The sequence below is a fragment of the Anas platyrhynchos genome, chromosome 1, assembly GCF_047663525.1.
Source record: "Anas platyrhynchos isolate ZD024472 breed Pekin duck chromosome 1, IASCAAS_PekinDuck_T2T, whole genome shotgun sequence".
Taxonomy (NCBI): Eukaryota; Metazoa; Chordata; class Aves; order Anseriformes; family Anatidae; genus Anas; species Anas platyrhynchos.
The window spans coordinates 103,783,213-103,808,337 of NC_092587.1; the positions used below are offsets into that span (position 1 = coordinate 103,783,213).

At 37.7% G+C, this 25,125-nt stretch overlaps 1 protein-coding gene across 5 annotated transcripts in view; it reads left to right on the forward strand.

Annotated features, from left to right (window-relative positions):
- The window catches only part of USP25 (ubiquitin specific peptidase 25), a 93,325-nt gene that overhangs the window by 16,001 nt on the left and 52,199 nt on the right, over window positions 1–25,125 (forward strand). For 4 of the 5 annotated variants that reach the window (XM_027449278.3, XM_038186236.2, XM_038186223.2 and 1 more), the window contains exons 2-5: window positions 5,552–5,629; window positions 6,701–6,845; window positions 16,146–16,269; window positions 22,186–22,348. In XM_027449278.3, the coding sequence (XP_027305079.1) occupies window positions 5,552–5,629; window positions 6,701–6,845; window positions 16,146–16,269; window positions 22,186–22,348 (510 nt within the window). Of the gene's footprint in view, window positions 1–5,551; window positions 5,630–6,700; window positions 6,846–16,145; window positions 16,270–22,185; window positions 22,349–25,125 lie in introns of those variants that run through there. The other variant, XM_072025976.1, reaches the window with a different exon arrangement.

The window sequence follows — 25,125 nt, forward strand, 5'->3', positions numbered from 1 at the left end:
GCACACACTGAGAAAAATCCTCAGGACAGTGATGGTAGGAGCACAGACATGCATTCTGGAGTCAACTGCATGTTACCCAGTATTGAAACTTTGTCTCCTCATTGAGGGAGCTAGCTTTTGTTTGCCTGGATGAAACTTGACCAACATCTTATGTAGATGATGCTCAATGTATCAGTGTTGCTGGAAATCAATGCTCAGCAGTGCTTGGGGGCCTTTTAACTGGTCCTGGTTAGTAATTGAGGGCCTTTGGTACGCTCGTACTTTCTCAAGTTTTCTATTTTGTATTGTTTTTGGCAGACACTTAAAGCCTGTATGTGGAGGATTTCATTCCTCTCATCTCTCAGTATTCTTCTCATTACTGCATCATCACAAGATGAAACTAGCTGCTTAGCTACTTGTCTGCGATCCGCACCATTAGCAGGTCCTCTTCAGCTCAGGTCACATCAGAACAGTCTATAATATAAAATAGCTTCTGCAATCTCACTTGGGCTTTCCTCTAGCAAATAGCTCTTTCAGATCAGCATTACTTTGGAAAGGAAAGTAAGCAGGTTTTGTGCGGAGGGAAATGAGTTGAGATGCTGTTCTCAGCATTTGTCCATGTGAGTTTTTTTTTTTTTTGTCCCTATTAAATTATTCATTCCTTGAGAAGGAAAAGGTTCGTGTCGTTCATTTTTGTTACATATTTTTCTTTAAGTGGCCTTTGTTGCGAGGCATTGCTTTCACCTAGTAATGGTTGGACCATCTCGTTTATTACTAAACAGATGACTTCTCCTATACTTGGAAACTGGTAAGGGTTGTTTTATTTTCTAAGTTCTAAAGTGCTTGTGTTGCAAATACAAATATTTGGATGTTGCCACAAATAAAGCCAAAGCTTACATGTACTTCTTTAGAAGTTTAAGAAACAAGAAATAAACAGATGAAAATGTGACTATATTTTTTTCAAATTTATCTGCGGTATAATTCAGAATTAGTCAATTTATGAGATTCACATTATCAAAAAATGCATTTAAAAGTTATCAGAGTTTACATTGTTGTTGTGGAACTAATTTGGACACAGTATCTTCCTAAGCAGATAATAGTGTAGATCCTTTTCTGCTCCACTAGCACTGGCACAGCCACTGAATGTGCTATTGTGTGAGGTTATAAACCAGATAATCTTAATTGGGCATTTCCTGAGAGGAAGGGAGGGATGGCTGAAAAAGGAAAGAATTGGAAATAAGGGCATGCATTCCTAATATACAAATTTGGCATTAGTCCAGGAAAACGGGAGAATTTCCTGTTAGTTAAGATCTTCCAAGAGCTGAAAGCTCCGGGATACATACCATGTACCTCGGAGAGGCAGAGGAAGGGGGAAGGCTGGGAACAGCTTGTGCAAGAAAGCCCTGGGGAGCTGGATGCTGCGTTATGTGCCGGGATGGGGCTGTGGGCAGCTGCAGCTTGGGGCAGCTGTAGTAGCATCTGTAGTAGCATCAGTGGACCTTGGTTGGCCATTGCTGAATCAAGGACTTGGGTTACCCTGTGGCATTTGCACCAGCAGAGCCTGCTGGCACAGACCACATCGTGGAGCTTTCTTAGAGCCCTTGGCCAAACACGGTTGAAGCTGCTTGGAGTATGTGTGTGTGTGTCTTGTGTAGGCACGAAGCAGTACGTGTACACGGTGGGTATATGTGGAGTTCTTCCTAACTAAACTGCAGCATCTGTGCTATAGATAAGCGATGTCAAAAGATTTACTGTCATGTAAATTTGAAACTCTGGGGGAGAGGACGGCAAACAGCAGTGGGTGTAGGCAAATAAGCTGAAAGCATGGAAGTGGATTTCTTAGCACCAGTGGCTGTGCCTGGCTCTGCTGGAGTAATCGGTTGGATGTGTGTTAGAAGAGAGGGGCTGCTTATTAGGTCGGGTTGAAGTGCAGTGAGTTCTGGTCCACAGTTTGAGCCTCTACTAATGCAGGGTTGGAGAGAACACAGAATCAGGGAAGAGCTTCGCTGAAAAAAGAAAGCAACTGATTTATGTTAAAGCTGGTAGTTGTGTATTGAATCTCCCCCACTGACCTGATTGCATTAACATATATTCATGTAGATGCTTCAGACACCTGCAAATGCTTGTATGCTGCTGCCTTTCTTATTTTTAAGCTGTAGCATGACCTCTGAGGTTTTGGGTGGTTTTAGTAAGCCTTTCAGTGAATGACAATCGTTCATGGTATTCTTGGGCATTTTAGGGTTTATATGCTGCGGTCACTTCAACTCAAACTAGCCCAAACTCTATGAAGAGTAAAGCTTGTAGTGCAGGCACAATCAGAAGGAGCATTAACAGGAGCAAGGAGAGGGGCTGCGCTTTATGTGGAGCTCTGGCCTCGGTGTTCTGGTAAGTGACACCTGTAGTACCAGAGGGGCTGAAGCATTTAGCAGTTGCAAGAGAAATTGATCTCCAAACTTCAGACATGGGTAGTAGTAAAATGTATATATGTATTTAAATCATCCTATGTGCTGTAATGGTATGTTGTAAAGGAATTCAATTTAGAACAAAAAGTTTCACCCACTGGGTGTCTTTGGCAGTCTACTATAGATGCACTAAATTAAAGTGTAATATCAGATCTCTGAATATGCATACAATTGTGTTTCTTAAGTTTCTTATGTGAAAAGAAAAGCAAAAGGAAAATTTAATCTCATCCTCTGATGAATGAGGAAAGGGTCTGATCGTTATTCATAGATAGTAATTGTCTGCACTGCCCTGAGTAATGAAAAGGAGCGGAATTACCCGTATGGATATAGTTCCACGGGTGATAACGAACCAGCAGTACAGCAGTAAATGAGAGTAATGGCGAAGTGAAAGATGCAGTTGCAGGAGAGATCTGTGCGCAGCGGGCACGATGCTGGTACCTCGGGTTTGAGAGGGGAGAGTGGTGAACACGTGGCAGAGAAGGCACCAGCCTGGTGCAGTGCTGGGGGGCGTTCGGCTGCCTGACGCAGCTTGATCTGTTTCCAAAGGCCTGTTAGTTTCCATTTCAAGTGTCAACGTAAAACACTGATGAGGCGCAAGCCATTTAAATTATACTTTTTAATTTTTTTTTTTTCAGTTTCATTTTTATTTTTTCCTCCTCTTCCAGGAAGTGATATGTACCGTTATTCTTAAACCTCTGTGTGATTTGCAACAGCTCAATTAGAAATGAATGGCAGCTTGTCCACATGTAACCTGAAAGCCAGAAATGTCTGAATCAGGTGTCTGTGGCCCCAGAGCAGTTTAGCTGCCTGTAAGGTAATCGGGATAACTGTTAATTTTGCTCTCAATATCTGTCATCTGTAACTAGGATGTTTATGGATTCTCCGTGTTATTTATTCAGTTACCAGTCAGAAATTCGTGAGCTGAGTGCTTGAACTAATATATGTATGTTTATGCCTTATACGTATATATTTAAATATTTAAGTCATCTCTTGATGAGGACAGACCATCTCCAGGCCTGGGTCTGATCTGTGAATTGCCTGTCTTTGGGAAGGGGGCTTCAAACCACAGCTTTGCAGCAGAATACTGAAACCTGGATGTCAGCTACAGAAGTCTAGGATGACATGGCACGGCTGTGCTCATAAATTAGCAGCCAATATTTTGAACTGCTGTGAGATTGTTTGTTGGTAAACTGTCTCTTCTGCCTTTTCCCAGTCTGTGAGCAACGAATATCCTCCAGCCCTCTTTCATAGCCTTTCCAACTCTTGTATGTATTGCGGAAGATACAGAAATTTGTTATAACTCAACATTGTAATTTATTTTACAACTATTTTCCATTTTAGTAACCATCACGTTGGTAGCAAATAGAAAAAGAAATCAGTTCTGCTGCTGTGCACTGCCCTTGAATTGCTCCTTCCAGTTTTAATGCTGTTGTAATTACTTTTCCCAAATATTCTTTCTTCATCTTTTTTTTTTTTCTTTGCTTCTTGCCAGACCCAGGGACAGGAAAGCAACTTTACAGGGGAGACAAGTTCTGCTTTTCTGCTTTTGTACAGTGCTGTGAAATGCGTGGTGTAAACAAACAGGGGGATGAGGGGACGGGTAGAGCGGGATTTTGTTTGCCTGCTTTCCTCATGCCAGTAGTAGGGCTTTTAAAAAGGAAAAGAAGAAAAGCAAATTGGATTGTTAGCAGTGTCCCTTAGGATCATAAGTGAAGGGAGGATTGTGTATGTAATTCATAAACATCCTGAACTATACGCCTTCTATTGCAACTTATTAGGGCATGAAGTAGTGCCTGCCAGGTTAATTTCACACTGGGGAATTCAGCATTCATGCAGCTCTTAATTTCCTCCTCTATACAAAGCTGTGATAAGGAGAGAATAAGGCTATTTGAATATTTGGTTCCAAATAATTCAGTCTAAAGAAAAGTATTTTAGAAGTGGTCGCAAGACAATAATTGTTATTTTTTAATGGAATTTGGAGAGCAACATGAGAATGTTTTTTTTTGTCACTGATAGAAAACATGCTTTTTGTTGAGCAAACAAAACCCTGTATTTTACAAAATCTTTTCTTTTATAGATGAAATTACTGTTTTGAGTTCAGGATGTGGTGGGCAAACAACAGAAAACGAAAAACCACTTGCAAATACCACCAAGCTTTTCTCCTTTTCCTGTCTTCCAAAGGAAGAATGGAATTGTTTAGTTTGGAACAATGGTCGATCCTCTGTGTTTTCATGGTTTTAATTGTTAGGATGCTTTTAATGGTTAAGTGAAGTTCAAGGATTATCCCAGCCTAGTGCCTATTTTTGCTTCCGTGATGTGATATCTGAACATGAGTGGAGGGAGTCAGCTGTTGGCTGTAAACAGGGGTGGGAACAGTTTTGTTTAAAAACAGAGCAAAACAAAAGCTCAAAATTCACATGAAGTGAATGTAGAAGAGCTGCTTAACCTCTTTCTCTTTCTAACTACAAGCATTACTTGAAGCTCAGTCACGGACACTGATTGATTCTCAGTTTGTGAGAGTTGGTATCAGCTGGTCTCGGAAGGTAGTTAAGACAGATTCCCAATGTTTTGCTTTAGTCTTTTTCTTAAAAAGCAATACTTTTTATACTTTTGTAGTATCTCTTTTAAAACACAGAGATATCCAGTGAAGATGACTTTCTGCGTTTTGAGGTTTGAATGGCTGGGAACTGTGTATGTTAAGCAAATGCTGGGGTTGAGAGTAATTGGGAATTGAATAAATTGGTTTTGACGGGAGTTCAGTAAATTATTTCCCCTACTGCCACTGAAGACCAAGTTAGAATTTCATTTGTTTAGGAGGGCTAATTGTGGCTTTATGTAGGCCCTTTATACTGATGCTGTATAAGCTCACTCATCATTCTTTTGTAAAAACAAACAAACCCCGTCAAATTTGAGAATTAAAAGTGCTCAAATTGCAGGAGCTAAACCCAACTTGGATAATACCGTCTCTCCCCCTTTAGTGGTACATAAAGCGTATACTTGGTGGTACGTAAAACGTATAAGAGATGTTTGTAGAGAAGGATGCTCGTCAGTAGCAGTGGTTTTGCTGTAACTTGGCTCTTACCTTATTTTTCATCTGTTCGTGTTTTTAGCACCAGCAGACGTTTTTGAATCAGCTGAGGGAGATCACTGGTATCAATGACATCCAGGTACTACAACAGGCACTGAAGGTAAGGTGGATGTTGGGAAGTGTCCAACTTGTAGCTGAATGTGTACCTCTTGTCATTAACCAATTGTGAAAGCCATAGAACTGCATCCTTTCTTCACTTCTCTCCTTACCTAGCTTGAATTATTTTTAGATGTATTTTAGGGGGAAAAAACTATTAATGATGGCTTGTTCACTTTAGAAGCAAGCCTGATCTGTTTTGATAGCGAGATAAAAATTAATCTGGTGATCAAACATGAAAAGACAGGAATGGTATGACTTGCCTGGAAGGTAACCTTTGGCTCAGGTGTTTGATATACTTTGATGCTAGTACAGCTGCTTGACACCTGATGACTTAAGCTCTTTAATTGTTTTCTTATCAAGGTGTAGCAAAGTTTTCTAGCATGGACAGGTCCTGCTCAGCGTACAGAACAAAGAACTTCTGAGCTTGTCACTCTTTGCTAATCTGGCATTGTTTCTCTGCTTCTGCAACCATCATAAATTCTTTCACAGCTCAAGAGAGTTTTGATGCAAGTAAAGACCAGCAGATTTCTCTGTGATCTGTTTCCCGAAACAGATATAAATAAAAATCCACTGTATCCAACAAGCAGACCTTTTTAGCCCCTTAAAAATAGAAAATGAGCATTTAGTCAATTTAAACCATGTATATAGTTATTGCTTTTGATTGAGCTTAAGTCTTCTACACAACTGCCCTTCAAAAAGCCAATACTTCTGGCCTTAAAATTGAAATGGTAGATTTTTGGAAGAATATGATTAACTGCTGTTGAAATCTGTGAGAGTGGTCATTATGGAAGTTGATGGGTTGACCTACACTACAGTATCTTTGTTTTTCTGTCATAGGTGGTGTTCTATTGAAGAAAATTTTTATAAGCTGTTTTGTTTAGAAATAGTGAAATTTGCAGAATGCACAAGCTTGGAAATTTTATTTTCTTACCAGTAATTCACCTGAAAATATGATATGTCATTGATCTACTAAGTTGCTTGAAATGTTGTCCCTCATTGTTGACAAGAAAGGAAAAAAAAGGGGGTGAGGGAAGTCTCACTTCTTGTGTTTTTGTTTGTTTGATTGCTAAAGGACAGCAATGGTAATTTGGAGTTGGCTGTGGCTTTCCTCACTGCGAAGAATGCCAAGGTGCCCCAGCAAGAGGAGGCAACTTACTATCAGACAGCACTTCCTGGAAATGACAGATACATCAGTGTGGGCAGCCAGGCAGACACGAGTAGGTATTTTTTCATTTCATAAGATTAGTTTTAAGGCAAGGAAACTAAAAACTTGCCTGTAAGATGACTATTAATCTTGACTGATAATTCTTACTTAACAATTTTTAGAGTATCACTATCTTTATTTATTTCAACTTTTTTTTTTTTTTTTTTTAATTTGAGCTATCTTTTAAGTATTACCTTTAAATGTACTTATGGTACTGATGTACCTATCAGAGGGTAAGGGTGAATAGTTTTCAGTCTTTTTTTTTTTTTTTTTCCTTCTCTTTTCCCCTCCCTGTTACAGGATTTATTTGTGGGCTTTACAGTACATAACTAAAGGCAATAGCTGGATAGTCTGACAGTCAAAAAAATTTTTTTTGAGAAGAGTCTACTAAAGCGTTTCTTAATATGCTTAAGAGTAGCTTCTCCCTAAAAGAGGTGACTTTTCCAGAGGGACAGGTGAGAGGGTAGCATCTTGTAGTGAAAGAGTAGGTTTCAGTATGTGAAATTAATATTAAGTTTTTAATTTTAAACAATTTTACCTGGTTTATCAACTAGGTAAACTAGTCCCAAAAACTTATATTTCTCTGAGTCTCACAGATTGAATTACTTTGCTTAGGTGTATAGTTAGTTTTATGGAGAAAAAGTAAGGAAATAAACATTAAAGCAACCATACTTTTTATGCACTGGTGATGAGGAAACTACTGACAAGAAAAGTTTTGCTTTCTTGTGGTCCTGCATATTCAGTGTGTCTTGCAAATATGGAAATAAAATAAATAAGGGAAATAAAAAGAAATTAAAGAAAGTTTTGCAGATGGATTTTAAAAATTTGAGTTGCTTGATGCTGTCTTTCCTTTCCAAGATTCTAAACGTAGTCATCCAGTCTTTTTAGTTAAAATATATATTAATCTTCTGGCTATGTGTGATGTGTATCTTTGTAGCTTTTATGAAGTTAGTAGAATTACTTAGCTTCAGGCACAGCAGGATTTTTTCTTTTATTTCACTAATATTGGGTTGGCAATGGTGGCAATATTGTAAAGAAGTTTATGTAGAACTCATTGTCAATTATACAGTTATCTTTTTGTCTCTGACACCTCAAAATAAACACCTTTTATTTTAATGTATTGACTTTTTTAACTGGGGATGAGTTTATTCTCAACATCTCAGATCTGAAAACCGTGTTTTAATCATCAGCATTATGAGCATCCTGTATAAAATACATTGTGCACTATTATTGGTTGAGGGTTGTATTAACCTTCTACTTTTAGAAAGAAAACACACACAAAAACCCACTACTTAGTTTTGTGACAAGAAATTGGCATTAAGTAAGTAGAGACTACTTTCTACAAACTTACCATGCTGTTGTTATCCAGTAATGAAGATCTACTGTGGCAGTGGAATAGTAAGCTGGATTCTCTTGCAATCTGTGTTTAATTAGATTTATTATATTAATCCCATTAATAGAAGTGTTTAGTTTTGGCATCATTTAATGTGCTATGCAACCTTATTGAAGATACAAGGTGAGAGGAAAGAGTCAAGCCTGCAGAGTCAATATTAACTGTGACTGATGATCAAACTGAAAAGAGCAATTCTTCAGTTGCAGATTCCAAGCTGGATTTCAAGATCTTTTCTTTTCTAGAGCACTGAAGGCAGACCTAAATTCTTTACAATTATATAGCACTCTAAGTCAGTAGTTAAGAAGTGCCAACTGTTGTTGAAACATTAGGCAGATGTTCTTGACAACTTTAATGTCTACTCAGCTCCTCATTGGCAAAAAAAATGAGAGCCCTTTGCCAACTTTTGCTGTTTCAGTTAGACTGAAAACCAGTTAGGAAATAAAGACATCTTGGCCAACTCTTCCTCATGTTGGAGGGACCCCAGGGCAAGAATTAAACATCTACAGCAAAGCAAAAATCTAAACCAATCTGATCATAGAGCCCTCTCCTCCATCTGTAAGGCAAGAGTTCCAGTAAAAGCTTCTTGCAAAATCCTGCAGTTCTCTCATTGTGATTTGCTTGTCTGCAATTATTTTGATTATTAATTTAAAAAACGCAATACGTTTAATGTGGACAAGTTTCATGACCCTTTGTTGGTAAGTTCTATCACATTAGGGAGTCTCATGAAAGACAGTGGATGATTTGGGAGAAGAGAGTGGAAGCATGGGTACAGCTGGAAAAATACTCGGTAACGATAGCTTCAGTCATCAGCTCTTCCTTCTCAAAACAATGCTGTTACCACTTCTCATCATCCACGTGCAGTTGCTGACAGTACATGTATCTTGCCTTTCAGATTTGACCCTCTTTTCCTATCACACATAGGTGTAATTGCATGAAGATGATTATAACTCAGCCTTACTGTTTCTTACTGCTTAACTACGTGTGTGCATTTGGAGCCTAGGAAGTTATGAGTCACCTATGTTTGCAGTCCTACCAAGTTAGGACATTCAAACTGAGGATGATACAGGAACAGATAAATAACAGAACTGTCTTTTATAACCTACCCGCCCATCCTCCCTCCCTTCTCCCCCCCCAAAAAAAAGGGGGGGGGGAGGGGGACGACAGACAAACAAACAAACCGTCAGCCACTCATCAAGGCTTTTGAGTGTATGCTAGGTGGGCTTGACTGATGGCATTTCTTTGAAAAGGTTACTTAGTTAAGGGGTGAAATAAAAGTGTATATAACAGGAAATCATACCTTAACAATCAGTCTGGATTGTGATGCATTGGTTCTATCAATTATGACAGTGGTTGTTCATCAGTTTGCGCAAGTAAATAGTATTCAGTATGTTAGAAGGTATAAAGAAGCCCATATCCTGCTGTTAGCAAATGTGGCATTTCAGCATTGGCAAAAAGTATACTAGAGCCTGCATAAAGGTTTTGTCTCTTTAAAATCAGACTGACTTGTACAGTCAGTGTTACTCATGATACTTGCGTTTTTGCCAGTTCAAAACAGTATGTGCAAGCACCTGCAAGTACAGCATTTTCACGTCAAGTGATGCATGCTTTATTTGATCCCTTTGCAAAGGTGGTACTACCCTTTTTTAAGATGTAATCTGTTAGCTGAAAGTGCTTAAATATTAGGGTTGCAATATACAAGTGAAACTTTTTAATCTCAGATCACTTTAGTATTCTGCTTAGTTGCATAAATCCTAGGCACTGTATTTAAAGCAAAGCAAAAGTAGTAGCGTAGTAATTTACAATATTTTCAGTTTCTTGATATCTCTAGAAACTTTTTAATTTTTAATTTATTTTTAACAGCTGTTCAGTGTATTTTTATCTATGGTTGCACAGCAGAACTCTTGCATTTCCAAGCATCTATCCCTTTGCCTTCTCATTATTTGAGAAACTTGCAGAACCCAGGGTTAAAGGAAGCAGCAGAATAAAGAGAAGACATGTACTTTAGAAAAAGTGTTGTCTTTGAATAAAATAGGTGTCAAGACAAATTCTCTCCCACCCTTATTTTGAAAATTCAAGAATTCTGTCACAAAAACTGAATTATTAGTCTTTGGAATTGTGCATTCCACAACCAAGACAAAAGACCTGAAGTCCTTTTATAAGAACATACATAACTACAGTGTAGCTCTAGAATGCCACACACTCAGGCATCAAGCTGTAGAATTCATTTCTTCTGTGGGGATCTGACTTACATATCATCACGCTCCTAGAGTTTAGGTCCTTTGCAGAAGTTTCAAAAAGTCATTCAATCAACCGCTTTCAACAAGGCACTCCTAACTGCACCTAAACTTATGTTTATATAATCTATTTTTTAACAACTCTGTTCCAAAGACACTGAAAAGTTTATAGAGCAGCTTGTTTAGTGTTTCATTGATCTTAATTATTGACTCATAACGTCTTATTTAAATTCCTTTTGCTTCAGGTTAAGCACTTTACTCTTTGAGATATCCCATTTGGAAATCAGTACAGTTCGTTCCTTTTGTCTGAGATGAAATATTGCATATCTGAAGATTGTGTATCATGATGTTCCCTCAGAGTTTTCTCAGCTCAAGAATAAAGAGCTTAAATTATTTCTAAGTCTTTGGCCATGTATTCTATACCTAGTGTCATTTTTTTCCTCTCTTCTGGATCCTTTCTAATTGTTCTGTGTTTTTCTTGATATGTAATACTGAAGAGAAGAACCAACGCCGCAGCTGAGGTGTTTTTTTTTTCCTTAAAAAAACAACCAACCAACCAAAAAAAAACCACAAAACAATCCATAAACAAACCTAATCTATTTAAATGTCTGTGTCTTACTCTGTCGCTGTACCTCAGTGCAACACTTCAGATTTTCTTCAACACTGTGATAATGTGAATTAAAAATTGAATGTGGATCTGCTGTAGCTCTTAGGTCCTTCTTGGCATGAGTCCTGGTCTGCCCCATTCTGTAGCCATGCATTTTATTGTTTCTGTGAGCAGAATTTGACACTAGTTCTTTTTGTCACATTACCCAGCTTGGATATCACTATGCCTCTTCATGATATTTCCTTCTATTTCAGTGATTATTTGTGTAATCTCCTATCCAGTTTCCTGGGAGTGTCTCCAGCTTGATATGGAAGGGTCTCTTCTTCAGAATGTCAGGATTCTTGTACCTTGAGGCTCTCCTTTCATCTTAGTGATTCACATGTTCCTTTATCCCTCCTTCCAGTCCTTGCCAGTGTGAGAACCATCATTTCAACATGCTATTATCCTTACTCAGATAGCATGCATGGAGGGAGCACCTGGGATTAGGAATTTACTGTGAGATGCTGGTGCCTCATATTTGTTAGCTATTTCGATAATAGGCAGGTTTCATCAGAACTGTTTGGGTTGGCTAAGCACCTGCTGATATGCTCTGTATTCTTTCCCTATCCAGGTTGAACTGAAATTGGCATATACACCCAAATAAATTCCTTAAATCTTCACTTGGGAGCCCAAGTCCATCACAATGTTTAACACTGCAGAATAGACCGTAGAAAACAGAATCTTGCTTAGGTCTGTTTGTCATAACTAAAAATAATGTAATCTCAACTTTTTTTTTATTATTATTCTTATAATGTTGATGTTTTGAAATTGGAGTCTTGCTGCTGGATTTCCATACTTGGCACCTGTCTGTTGAACCCAGCAGCCCTGCCCCTTCATTTTTCCCTCCCTGTGCCAGAAGTTGCATCACAGTGTTTGTTTATTGCTTGTCCTTGTGTTTAATTACTACTCCAGATCTTTCCCTCATGCTGAGTTTCCCAGCCTGCCTAAGCTTGAAGATTTTATTCTCTGCCTTGTCCTGGTACAAGTAACAAGTTGACAAGGCAATAATTACTTTGATGACTTAGGCAATTACTGAAGTAATTTCTAAGTAAACAAACTGATAAGAAAAGTATGTAAGAAAAGAAAGAAGATATATGAACGTATATATGTGTGTATTTATTACATATATTAATATATTTGTCACAAATTTCAACATACAACTAAAAGTTGCTTGTAAGATAATTACAAGTGGTATCAACCTCTGGACCTTATGTACAAGAAGTGTGCATTATTATATAATAACATTGTGAAACAAAAACACCTCTGTTAGTAAAACAGCTTATTAATTCTGCATACTAACTTCGAATAAACATCATGAATGCACTAAGTCATACTGTTTGGATGGGCATTTTTTCCTTTCATAAAGATTGTTTTCAGAAGCAAACTTTTTTTTATTTACTTTGTAGTCACAGCTTAGTTAAGAACATACATTTCTGAAGATTGTGATTTACGATGAATACCACCTTTGTAAGTATAAGCCACTGTGAACTAAAGTGTTCTTTGGCCTAAATGAGAGCCATATTGCAAAGTCAGGTGACTATAAATTTGGAATTTTTCCTTATACCTTTATGAAATAAAGGTTTATCTTCAGCTCTATCACAGTAAAGTTGCATATATGTCTGATAAATACTTTGGATAGAAGTCAGCTTTTTTCAAGCTTACTCCTTGAACACAGAAATCAGTTAGTCAGATAGGAAACCTAAGTAGAACAGCAAACAAATTAATTCCACTGCTAGTTCTTATAGAATAGATACTGCCATTGGTTTGCATTACCACTACACACTTGAAATAAGTATTTAAAAATACATGCTAAGATTGAATTTATTAATAACTATGAGAAATCAAAATGATTACACACATAAGTTAACTGCTGAAAATTGGACATCTTTCCACTAAAAAAAATCCTGTATAAGAATTTACAAGACAAGGCTATTAAAGTAACAACAACAAACTTGCACAAATATCAGTTATTATAACTACGTTTCTATAATCTATGAGCAGCTGACAGGGTTGCAAACTATGCAGATATGTAAGCTGTTTTTTTGAAGTGTGTTTTTTTTTTTTTTAATTTATATTACAAGAAGAGTTTAGTCTCAGACTGTTCCCCTTTTATTAGGACTTCTGCTGAGATCTCCTCTTTACACTTAGGATTCAAGCCGTGGCAGCTAAATGAGTTACTGTATCAGCAGAAATGCTGAAGAACATCTTAGACATGCTCTAAGTACAGCAAACAAACTAAAATACATTAGCATAAATCCTCAAAACAATTTATTATACATTTGCTACAGATGAAGAGCTTACATGGAACGGTTTACCAGTGATCATCACATATTTCAAAGTTTATTTTTCTGACATAAGTTATCATAGGTAAAACCTGTGTGATACACATTAATCGCGCTGATCACATGTGGTGGTAGTATCTGGTAGCAGGTCTGCACCATATTGTCCTTTTTTTGGTGCAAATAAGGAACAATGTGTATGCAAAAATGACATTTCTGAAGAGAGAATGTTACAATGCCTGCTCTAATCCCTGCATGACAAAAGAAGCTATTCTGTTAACTTGCTTTTTGAAAGGAAGTCGAAGTCAAGGATTTGGGATTTTAATATTAAAATGATGTAATCACTGGTAATAAAGTTCTGAACACGTAGGGTGGTGCTATAGATTAATAACGATTAAGGGTCTGGAAAGATGCAAAGAAATAAAATAATTTAATAAAAGTGTGAGTTGGATTTGACCTTGATATTCTGTGTTGGTTTGTATAACAGTGGGAGCTTTTGTTCAACGCGTGATTTTCAGCTATGAATCGTTTTCTGGAAAATACTCCCCATCTAACGTTCTTCTTTATCATTTTATGAGTTTTATCTCTCTACCCTTAAAAGAGACTAGCTAAAGGAATCTTCCCCTCTTTAAGTAGTTGGTCAGAGTAATCTCATACTTTACCGGCAGCATGTATAACCATACATGCAATGGATAGAGGCTTGTTTCATGTTCAGTTGAGACCACTATCTTTACTTTCAGAAAAGCAGGTCCTCTCCAGTGGATCAGAGGTGTTTGTGCAGGACTACCTGTGAGTGGGTAGAAAATACAACGCAAGCAATGCATTTTAGAGCATAATAGGCAGTATGTGTAGTAACAGGATACTGTCACTGCTGTGACCCTTATACCCTTGCTCCTGTTCCCAGGTTGTAGAACAAAGCCATCCTTGTATGTGACCCAGGTTGAGGTATTATTTTAGCCTGAATTACATTGTTCTCAACATGACAGAGTGTATATCAAAAGTCCTGTGGGTGTGACCGCTGCTGACAGTTCTTGTAATTACCGTACGACTTTTGAAGGAGAAATTCAGGCATCCAGAGCTGAAGTATCCTTTTGACACACTTGAGCTGACTGTATAAAACATAATAATCAAATGATGAAGTGCTGCTTTTGTGGTCATAGTGTCTTCTCATACTTTCAAATCATGACAGATCTCAGAGTTCGTTTTGCAGGTAAGAGTGCTCCCATTAGAAGCTCATTGGGGGAAGAAAGGCCTTAGCTGAAAACTAATTCTTGAAGATGCTGGTGTTAATGGAAAAGTTCCTTTTTCAACTTCTCTTTAGTTTCAGCTTTCTGTGAGAACGAGCCATTCCCTTTTCTGTTAACACATAGTTACGGCAATGATTTTTGTATCCCGAGTTCATTGTGAGAAGCATCAGAAACATCAGACAAGTAAGCCCAGGGAAACAGTGTAAGCTATCTCTACAGTGGGTTAGCCCATCCAGGAGAAAAGTTGGAATCTAAACAGAGAAGCTCTTTGGGAATGAGTTCATCTCTTTTTGTGAGAAGTCAAGTTTGAATTTGTTTCTTTTCCTACTGGAGCCTTTTAATGTCTAACATGCAAACCCCAGGCTGGAGAGTAATCCCTTCTGTAGCTCTTTGGGTAAACTTTGGCCTTTGAGGAGACAGAAGGAAATGCTCCATGTGTGTGTGTGTATCTGCCATTGCTCTTGAAAGTCACTTTTGCACCTTCCTTCTCTTCCTGTCTGGCTGACTTGCAAATTGAGATTTTTGGCCCTTGAAATCATGATGACCAATGACCTTGGTTTTTCTGAAGGCCTCATACAGCTGACAGGCTTTCCTGTCAGCCCTGACTTCTCGGGGAAGTGGGTCAGAGCCCACCTGGGGAATGCCTGGTTTAGTGTGGTGTGCAGTGAATGATAGCAGTCCTTTTTATTCAGGAGGGGGAGAGTGAGCAGTTGCCACGCTCAGGAAACAGGGAGATCTGCAGAGGATGTTAGGATCTGATTCTTTAGATAATTAGGACTGGAGAGGAAGTAAGAATAGCATTGTTTTCATGTTATTACCTGGTTAGTATCCCATCCAGCATTTCCTACTTGTCCAAGTATGAATCCTTATTTTGACTTCACTATTCACTTTCTTAATTTTCCTGTTGAGAGGGAATACTTTCAGCAGACAGAAATTTAAGTATGTTCAGACAATGAATACACAGACAGGATGCAAAAAGAATCATGTTAAGAAAGGAACTCTCCCACATGCAATGAAACTGTGTAAAAGTTCCCATGTACAGAAACACTTGTTGCATTTGGGGCTTCTACCTGTATTTTGGGAAAGCTCAACACACATTCTTCCATGACAAGGAAAAAATAACTGCTCAGTTCAGGTACCGTATTTAAGGGAAGGTTGTTTCCTCCTCACGTACCCTGGAAGCAGTAGTAGCTGAACTAATACACTTAGGTGCATTTCTTTGAAAGGGCTTTCAGAAACAACTTACCCCATAGCTTTGTGATACTTAGGACCATGGGGAGCAAGGAAGAGTGCTGGCTGTCATATCTTAACAAGAGCAAGCTGCTGAGGTTTTATTTGGCTTCGAGATGGAAGGGAGCAGTTAGCACAGTTAGTTGTTGGAAGAGAGCAAGCCACAAGAGGGATGGACTTGAATGCAGGTTAGAAATCCTTGGGGGTTCTGTCTCCTCTACAGTAAGACTTGCCTTTCCTTCTGTTTCACTTTTAATTTTGAGAAAGATAGTTTTGCTTTTCAGATGTGATTGATCTCACTGGAGATGATAAAGATGATCTTCAGAGGGCAATTGCCTTGAGTTTGGAGGAATCAAACAGGGCATTCAGGGAGACTGGAATAACAGATGAGGAACAAGCCATTAGCAGGTAAACAAACAACTTATATAAAGCAGAAATTAAAGAGTTGGAGATTGGCCTGTATTGCATTTTATTACTTGATTTTAATTTAACAAAGAATAACTTGTTTGTTTTCACTTGTGCTACTTATATGCCTGGCTTCAGGATGTTGCTTTAATATATTGTATGTTCTACACTGGAAAATAGTCTATTATGTGTGGGCTAGGAGTTAATAGTATGTTTCATGTTGATGTATTTGTTTAAATATTGAGGAAGTGGAAAGAGATAGAGGATATATGGTCATATTTAAATAGGACCTAAAACTAAAAGTTTCTCTTGTATCAAGTAAAAAGCAATGAAATTAAAAGCTTAAAAATTATCTATCCTGTTTATTTTTATACTTCTCATTTTGTAGTAACATTTTCTTACCTCTGTGATAAGGCTGAGACTGGGGGAGGGGGTGGTGATGCTATGACTTGAGTATACTAAGAGCAGCTGCTATATTTTAGCTGATTAAGTATGTTATTAACCTATTTAATGAGTAGGATTTATAAACATTGCTTGAAGTTAACTTCTTGGTTTAAAATTTTACGAACTTAACTTCCACAGCTTGGGGGTGTTAAGAGTCTGTAAGTTAACCTTGATCAGATTTTACAATACCTTTCTATAGTGCATATTTATATGTAAATATAAATACAATTAAGAAATATTTGAAATATATTTATATTTGAAATATAAATATAATTACGAAATATTTGCAATAAGCCTGGGTGTAGAGCTGTGTGGGAGTGGTTTTGCTTCTTTAATCTTTGGCTGTCCTTGTTCTGGGGAAGAATGGCAATGGTTTGATCCTTGGATTGGAAGCTGAAATACTGCCTGCTTGTAAAAAAAAATGAATACATAAAATATTTATACTTTAGGTGGGAGAGATTTATCACAATAATTCTTTAATTCTTTTCCTTAGTGCACTGTATTTCGCAGATGTAATAGATTAATCCATTTAAGTCCAATTCTAAGAATACGGCCAGTATTACTTTATCCACAGTAATTGTCTTTTTTCTTTTGAAAACCAAATGTACTAATTGTGAGAATCAACATTCCAACAAAGTGTGCCCCCCCAGTCTTTATGGGAAAATAAAGACACATCTAGTTATTTGCATTCAGCATAATATATTTTAGGAAAGAAAGGTGGGGTGAGAGAGAGAGATTTAGATTCTTAATAGTTGGAACAGGATATGTGTGTATTCAAGATTATAATAGAAGTTCCCTCCAATTTTAGTTCAGAAGTTCAGCTCTTGTGTGCTCCTTTTTGAAGGACAGAGTCATCATAATTACAGAGCTGTGATTTAGGGAGCCACTCAGAAATATGGGCCTATGTCTGGTGTCTGGATAGGAAAGCCTCCCCCCCCCCCCCCCGTCTTTTTTTGTTGTTTCCTCCCCAGGCTTTTGACTGCTTTTTCTGCATTTGCTTCTTGTGAGCTTTGAAGCTCTAGGTTTGTTCTGTAGCCTTTGATTTTTAACTTCTCAGACTGAAAAGCTCATTTTAATCTTACCCATTTAGCTCAAAACTAAATATTTTATATAAATTATTGTGTAACTTTTTCTGGTTGCAGAAGACAGTGAAGTAGTATGCCACTTTTTTCCATATGTAACACGTAAAAGAGCACGTAACACTGTTTGGTAATATACAGAGAAAAATGGTATTTTGTTTTAATGAAACTGTTAGGTATATTTGATGGCAAAATTGCACACAACAGCATGGGCCAATTTAAGTTGCTTGTTGCTACCAAGAGGGGTATGGCATACCCTCTGTAATACATCTTCTATGCTTGCTGTAGTATTCTTTGGAGCATTTGTTGCACCAGTCTAGTTCCAAAGCCGTACAAGAATATTCAGGAACAGATCCAAAGCATGTCATGGCACAAGAAAAAAGATGGGACTTCATTTTTGAATGGAGAAGACTGAGAATCCTGGGATTTTGGCAGCATTGAGGTATTAGATGAACTCAGTTACATATCAAGATACGCCCTGGGTTGATGGCAAATTATGTCTGAGTTGTACAAATACAGGAATTGCAGAATTCTTTCTCTGAGCCATTCAGTCAGTTTCTTGAAGGGCAGGACTTCAGACTATTAAAAAAATACTTTGTAGCTAACACCCTGTAGAAGAATGTTGGCATTCCAATAGGAATCACAGTATCTGTGTAGGATTTCTAACAACAAGTAGAGCAGTGTGATTGTAAACAGGTCAAGCTGCACCCATTTACTATTGTTTTTCTAAGTTAAATAAGAAGCAGAAATCAAATAGGAACTCAGAGATAAATACATTCAGGATGGAATCTTGCATTTTTAATAATGTAGAACTTGTGCATATTTAAATAATCTTTGGTGCGGAGGTAATTTTTTCCAAAGGTATTCATACTAGTTTGGAATCTAACTTGCAGTGATTTTGTTATGGTTTCCAAGGGAGCATTAATGGAATATCTTGACTTGTATAATTAATGTTGTAATGCACGTAGAATTTGTCTTCCTGAATGTAATTGCCTTGTGCTGCTTAACAGGGACAGATATGATTACTACGTAGGTATTAAGAGGAGTGCAGCTGGAATGTCCAACTGTCCAAATGGAGCATCTTGTACGTGGCATGTTGAAAACTTTTTACTGTTCCCTCTTTAAATCTCCAAGGGAAATTTGTATGTTCAGTACATTTACTAATAGGAAAAATCTTCTCTCATCTGTATAATTTTTCATGGATTGAATGAGAATGAGGCTGGCCAGAGAGGGCTTCACTGGGGAAGCTAGTACAATGACTAAAGGGAGAAATTAGCTGACAGGAACATTGTACCTAGAGTAGTGGCCATGTTAAAATGAAAGCCATGAGTGGCCATGTTAAAATAAGTGCATAAGGAAGTGCACAACCCATGGGCACTTTTATTTATTTATTTTTACATGGTCATTGAACCTGTTGGGGACTGTGCACTGTGGTTAAGCATTGTCTGTGTAGATAGAAGGTGAAACTGGGGAGGGATGTAGGTTTACTCCTGGCCAGCCATAAGGCAGTCACAATATGAAGACCTTTTCTTGTTTTGTTTTTGCTGAGTAGCCTGCCAAAGTGGGCTTTCCTTCAGCATGTTTAGTGGGCGTCCTCAAAATAGTTTGGCTGCACTTTTATGCTGCAGGTTTGTTTTGCCCTGTTTTGTTGTTGTTGTTGTTGTTGTTTTTTCTTTTTCTGATTAGCTCCATGCAAGCAGCTCTGAAAAGCTGCTTAGCTATGCCCAGCTTGCTGTTGCAAGAAATAAAACACTGCTTTCAAGTCCCATTGCCAAATCTGGCATTAAATAACTCTAATTTAAAAGTTACCCTCTGAACAAGATTCCAAAACTTGGAGGTGGGGAAGCCTTTGGTCTCATGAGGCTAGAGACATGCCATGCGCTGCACATAGCTGATGGTTTTGCTGCTAGTGACAGCTGCTGTGGGCTCTGATGGTCACAAAGAGGGTATTTTAGCTGCTTATTCAGGATTGCTAAGTTCTCGTACTAACTTTCTGAAAAGATATTCATTTTGTTCAAGAACAATGCATAGATGGGCAGGGTACTTTGTCAAGGTAGTATCACAAAGCAGGACTTTGTTGTTTGGGTTGCAGTGAATGTTAACAGAAGAGGCATTCTTGATACACTGGAAAATACATTTATATAACTTTTGAGCTAATCACTAGTTTCTAGTTTAATGTGCTCACTTTTCTTTCAGTTTGCATCACAACTATCATTGTGGCTGAAAATGAATTTGGCATACAGAATGTACATGTTCTCTCTGAGGAGAAATTGTGATTTTTTCCTTATTTTTACTTACAACATCAAGTTCTGAGAATCAAATACATCAATCAATACAGACATGAAAACTGACCTGAGGTGGAGCTAGAAATGAGGAAATGTCTCAATTCCTTAAAAAAAAAGGAAACACAAAACCAAATATAATAAAAAATTTACTATGCAATTAAATTAATAAATGACCTTATTCTTAAGGTCTGTAAACAGTTTTGATTTGAAAATATATATTTTCTGAACTTGAATCTTGAAATACCTTGAAATATTCTTGAGGTCGGGGAAAAAAAAAAAGTTTGATTGTTTCCATGGAATGAAAGTAGTATGGAGCGGGTGCTGTCTTGTTACAAAATTATTCTAAATTCATTTCAGTCTGTCAGTCTTCTAGTCAGTTTTAAAGATCCCTTCAGTTTAGTTTAAACGAGTTTAGATAAATCTTCCTGAAGGAGACATCATTTAAAATAAGTATAACATTTGTTTTGAATTTATTTTAGTGTCCTCATCAAATCACTTTTATTCTCAATGCAGAGATGCACTGTACTTCTAATGCTTTTGAAGGATTGTGTCAGGGAGAAGGGAGAAGAATCTAAGTGATTTGTTACATTTTGGGCTTTATCAGTCAAAAACTAAATATCAGAAATTGACTAGTCCCAAGGAAATGACGAGTTTGAAATTCTGCTAAGTTTTATTGATACAGAGTTGGTGTTTATACCAACTGGGCTCTTAAATTCTAAAATTTTCTTTTTTTCAATATACATAGCGATAACAAATGAATATATTCCCCAAATCATTTGATGTACTGCACACATAAAGTTTCATAATTTTATTATGTCTTATAACATACCCCTTGCTAATTTCAGAAGAGCATAGTTCAAAACAGAAACAAACAAAAACCAAAACCAACCAAACAAACAAAAAAGAAGAGGAAACTGGGGAATATATTGTGTGCTTTTTTTTCCCTGCTACTTCGTTAGTTTTTTAAAAAATTATTTAATTTGAATAAGGTGTTCAAATTTTGTCTTTTAGGAACCCCATTTATAGACCAGCATAAACCTGCTCTTCTTTGATGTTTAGTGAGCCAAAGGGGGCAACGTTTCAAGCTGCCTAGACCGACCATTTAGATGCTTGTAATGCAGCTCCTGAAATGGTGTGCTTGGTGAACTTAGAAGTTCAACAGCAGCTCAGTCTTTTTGTATAACAGTTGGTCTAGGTGGTTTTGGGTAGTAGCAGTTATGCACATGCCAGGCAACTTAGACTATTAGTTAGAGACATCGCTTTATGACCTGGCTGTATCCATCACTGCCATCACTACTTAGAATATGAAGCTACCACAAATTACCTTTAAGGTGTGCTTTGTCACCAGGCTAAGGATATGTGCTGACATAAAAATACCATATTAAGTGAAGCTTGAGCTTGGGAACATAACACTTACCAGATCATACTGTCATGTGAAATGTGGATGTTTGGCAAAGATAATGTAGGAAAAGTTTCCTGCAAAGAGTAAGGTCATTGATGCATACAATTAACTTGTTTGATGCCATTCTAAAAAATGTGGGGAGATATGTTTCTGTGGTTCATAAAGTAATTACTTGCTATGTAACACAGTTAGTACCATGTTATAAGATGCAAAAAAAAAAAAGGGGGAAATTAAAAAAGCTTGCCCATTTTTGAAATTTACCTAGATAGCTTTTGTTTCCTATTAGCAAAATAAATATTGGTGATGTTGGGTTTTATGTACCAATAAAATTGGTACATTGGCATTTGTAGATGGAAGTGCTACACTAATAGTGGTGCCTAAAAGTTCTTCTTGTCCATCATATTTTAATCTAGTTCTTAAATAATTAATGACTTATAGACATGGTTATCATATTTATAGCTCTTATAGGAGGTTCACTCACTGATATTCTTTTCCAAAAGGTAACAGAATTACTGTAATGTAACTAACTGTAAAATGGCGTCTTGTTTTTGAAGATACATTATTGCATGTAAATCCACTTTAAAACCAAGTTCAGCAGCAATAAGTTATCAAATGATGCAATTAAAATGTCTGATTTGGTAACTGAAAGTGTTTTATGTATTTTTTTTTCCTTTGGCTTACCTTTTTCCCCTTCCTTCTATTCCCAAAGAGTTCTAGAAGCCAGTATTGCAGAAAATAAAGCAAGTTTAAAGAGGACGCATCCAGAGGTATGGAGTGACTCTCCAAACCCTTATGATCGAAAACGGCAAGACAACTGTCCAGTAGGATTAAAGAATGTTGGAAACACGTGCTGGTTCAGTGCTGTCATTCAGGTAAGCACCATCTTTCATTAGCTCTGAATGTTCTTCATTTTATTTAATGTGAGGTAAGTTATCTTAAGTGGATAAGATGTCTGTTTTCCTTGGAAGTTTAGGGCATTGAATGAAACATGTTTGAGTTACTGTATTTACTACTGCAAATCTTAATTTGGCTCATCTATGTACCTGAAGATTATAAAGTACTAAACCTAACTAAGTGAAGCTTCAAAATAGTGTCTTTTTCTTGGTGTTGAAGATGAGTGGAGTCTCTGATGATCCTGAGTGCCTGCAGCTCATGCTGACATCAGTGATGATTGTGGATGCATAGAAACATGTGAAGATTGGATTAGGGATGAGAAATAGACTTTTTGTATTAAAAGAAATGTGCGAATGAGTGGAAGGCAGTGGCTGACTATGTAGGTAAAGGAAATGAAACATCCTCAGTCATGGAGTGCTCACGAGAATAGCTATGTGGGGGTACATAGCTGAGTAGGGCAAAAGGAGAAATAACTGATAGAGAATAAACCTTAAGAAGCTGGAAAGCAAAGGTGATATGAAGGTCAAAGTGAAAGATATGGATAAAGTTGCATCTGTTTTAGACTGTTAACTTATTACAGCCAGTATGTGTGCTGTTAGTCCATTTTTGTGTATATACAGCTGATTGCTGACTTGTAATAATTGTTCAGCTCTACCTATATGTAGAATTCCTATTTCATTTAATTAGAAACCACCTTTTTTTTTTTTTTTTTGATAAAGTTAGTAGGAAAATGAGTACAGATTCTGCAACTTGTCTGGTGGAATCTAATGTTCTACTCTCATTCATTGTATAATTTTGAATCCATCTCTTAAAAGTTTGTTAGTTGTGACTGTTAAATCTGTATGTGTTTCTCTAGTTACCTTCAAAGTCATCCAAACCCATAAATAGCTGTGGCTAAATCTGGAATATGGTAGGATTTTTTAAAATATATTTTAAAATTTATTTACAAGAAGCAAATTCAGTATATTGTAACTTTTCATAGTCTGCAATTTTCAGAGGGATAAAATATTTAATACCCATTTTCAGCACATCACTGTCAGGCTGAAGCACTTCAGATAAAAAAATATTGTTACTTTCATAATGATCAGTGTTATACTTTGGCAAAGTACATATAGATAAATGTTCTGCCTAGCAATTTCCAAAAATGGATGCTTGCAGAGAATACAGAGTAAGTATACACTATACACGATACCGCCCTGTTTAAAAAACACTCCCAAGCTTTCAACTACTTTTATCTTGGGGCAGTGGTTCTTGATTGTTTGCAGCTTTAGTTGGTAATCCCCACTATACTTCTCTTTCATGCCCTCATCTCCCTTGAACCTTGCCATCTTCTTCTGTTCACGGGGTCCTCTGTGTAGGGGTTCCATAGTTCTGCTTCCTGTTGCGTGAAAAATCACCTCAGTTTTGTTTTTGAATCTGACTCCCACTGGCTTTTTCTGGTAGCTTTCATGTCAACTGGTTGACAAGTCAGTTAAAAGTTGATTGCTGTTACATTTCTGTAGACTTCTGTCATGATTCTCTTTCTACAAGTTGGTGGTGTCTTTTTTCCAAGCTGACTACTGAGTAGCTGCTTATATAGAACCTGATCTCACCTCTGATCAGCCTCCTTGTCATTCTCCAGATCTTTTCTATCTCTATTAGCTTTTTAGTTGAAGAACCAGAAAAATTCTTAAAGTGTGGGTGAGCAATGAGTTTATGGAGTGGTGCAATGGACAGATAAAGGCTTTTCAAGAATGAAAAGCAGTGATAGTGAGGCAGGACTTTGCCTTCCTTGTGAAAAAGCAGTTCAAATGTATGCAGTGCTCGTGTGGAAGGGATGATAAATTTGTTAAGATGAGAGTTTTTGGTCAGGATAAGAGAGGCTCATAAAGATGACATTATGTTTAGTCTGTTGTGGACCACCTGACCTGGATCAGGATGTGAAGAAAGACTTCATTAAAGGCAAGGAAGATCTGTAAGTAGAGGTGGACTACTCAGGAGGAATTTGGAAACATTGCCCAGGCATTAAAGGATGGTGTTATAAAAGCTGAGGTGGGGTTAATGCTTGCAGAGAATGCCTATGGTAATAAGAAGAGCTTTTGTTCCAATACTACTAAAAAAAAAAAAGGCAAAGAAAAAGAACCTGGGACTGGTGCTGAGCAGAGCAGGTGATTTTGTGGTAGTAGGTTCATATGAGGTTGAGGTACTTAGTGCTTGCTCTGTCTCGGTCTTCAGAAAGGAGGTCTCCCAGACCCCTGTGCCTCCCCTGTGGGAGAGGAGCTCTGAGCTGTGGGTGAGGATTGAGTCAGTGGTTACTGGAGGCAACTGGACCCATATTAAGTCCATGGGACCCACTGAGCTCCATGCAGTGGAGCTGAGAGAAGAGGGCCAAGTCCTAGCAAGGTTGCTGTCTGTCGTCGTTAAAAGTTCACTGGGAATCAGAGAGGCTTCTGATAACTGGAGAAAGGCCAAAGCGTCAACCTGCAGAGCTATGGGACGGTTGGACTCAGCTGACTGCTGAGAAGTTGGAGCCAGGCTTTGCACAGCAGTGCATGTTGGGAGGATCTCATGAAATTCAACAAGGCCAAGTGCAAGGTCCTGCACCTGGTTCGGGTCAATCCCACACATCAGTGTAGTCTTGGTGATGAATGAATTGAGAGCAGTCCTGCAGAGAAGGACTTGGGTTACTGGTGGATGAAATACTTGACATGTGCCAGCAATGTGCTCTGGTAGCCCAGAAATTGTATCCCGGGCTGCATCAAAAGAAGTGTGACAA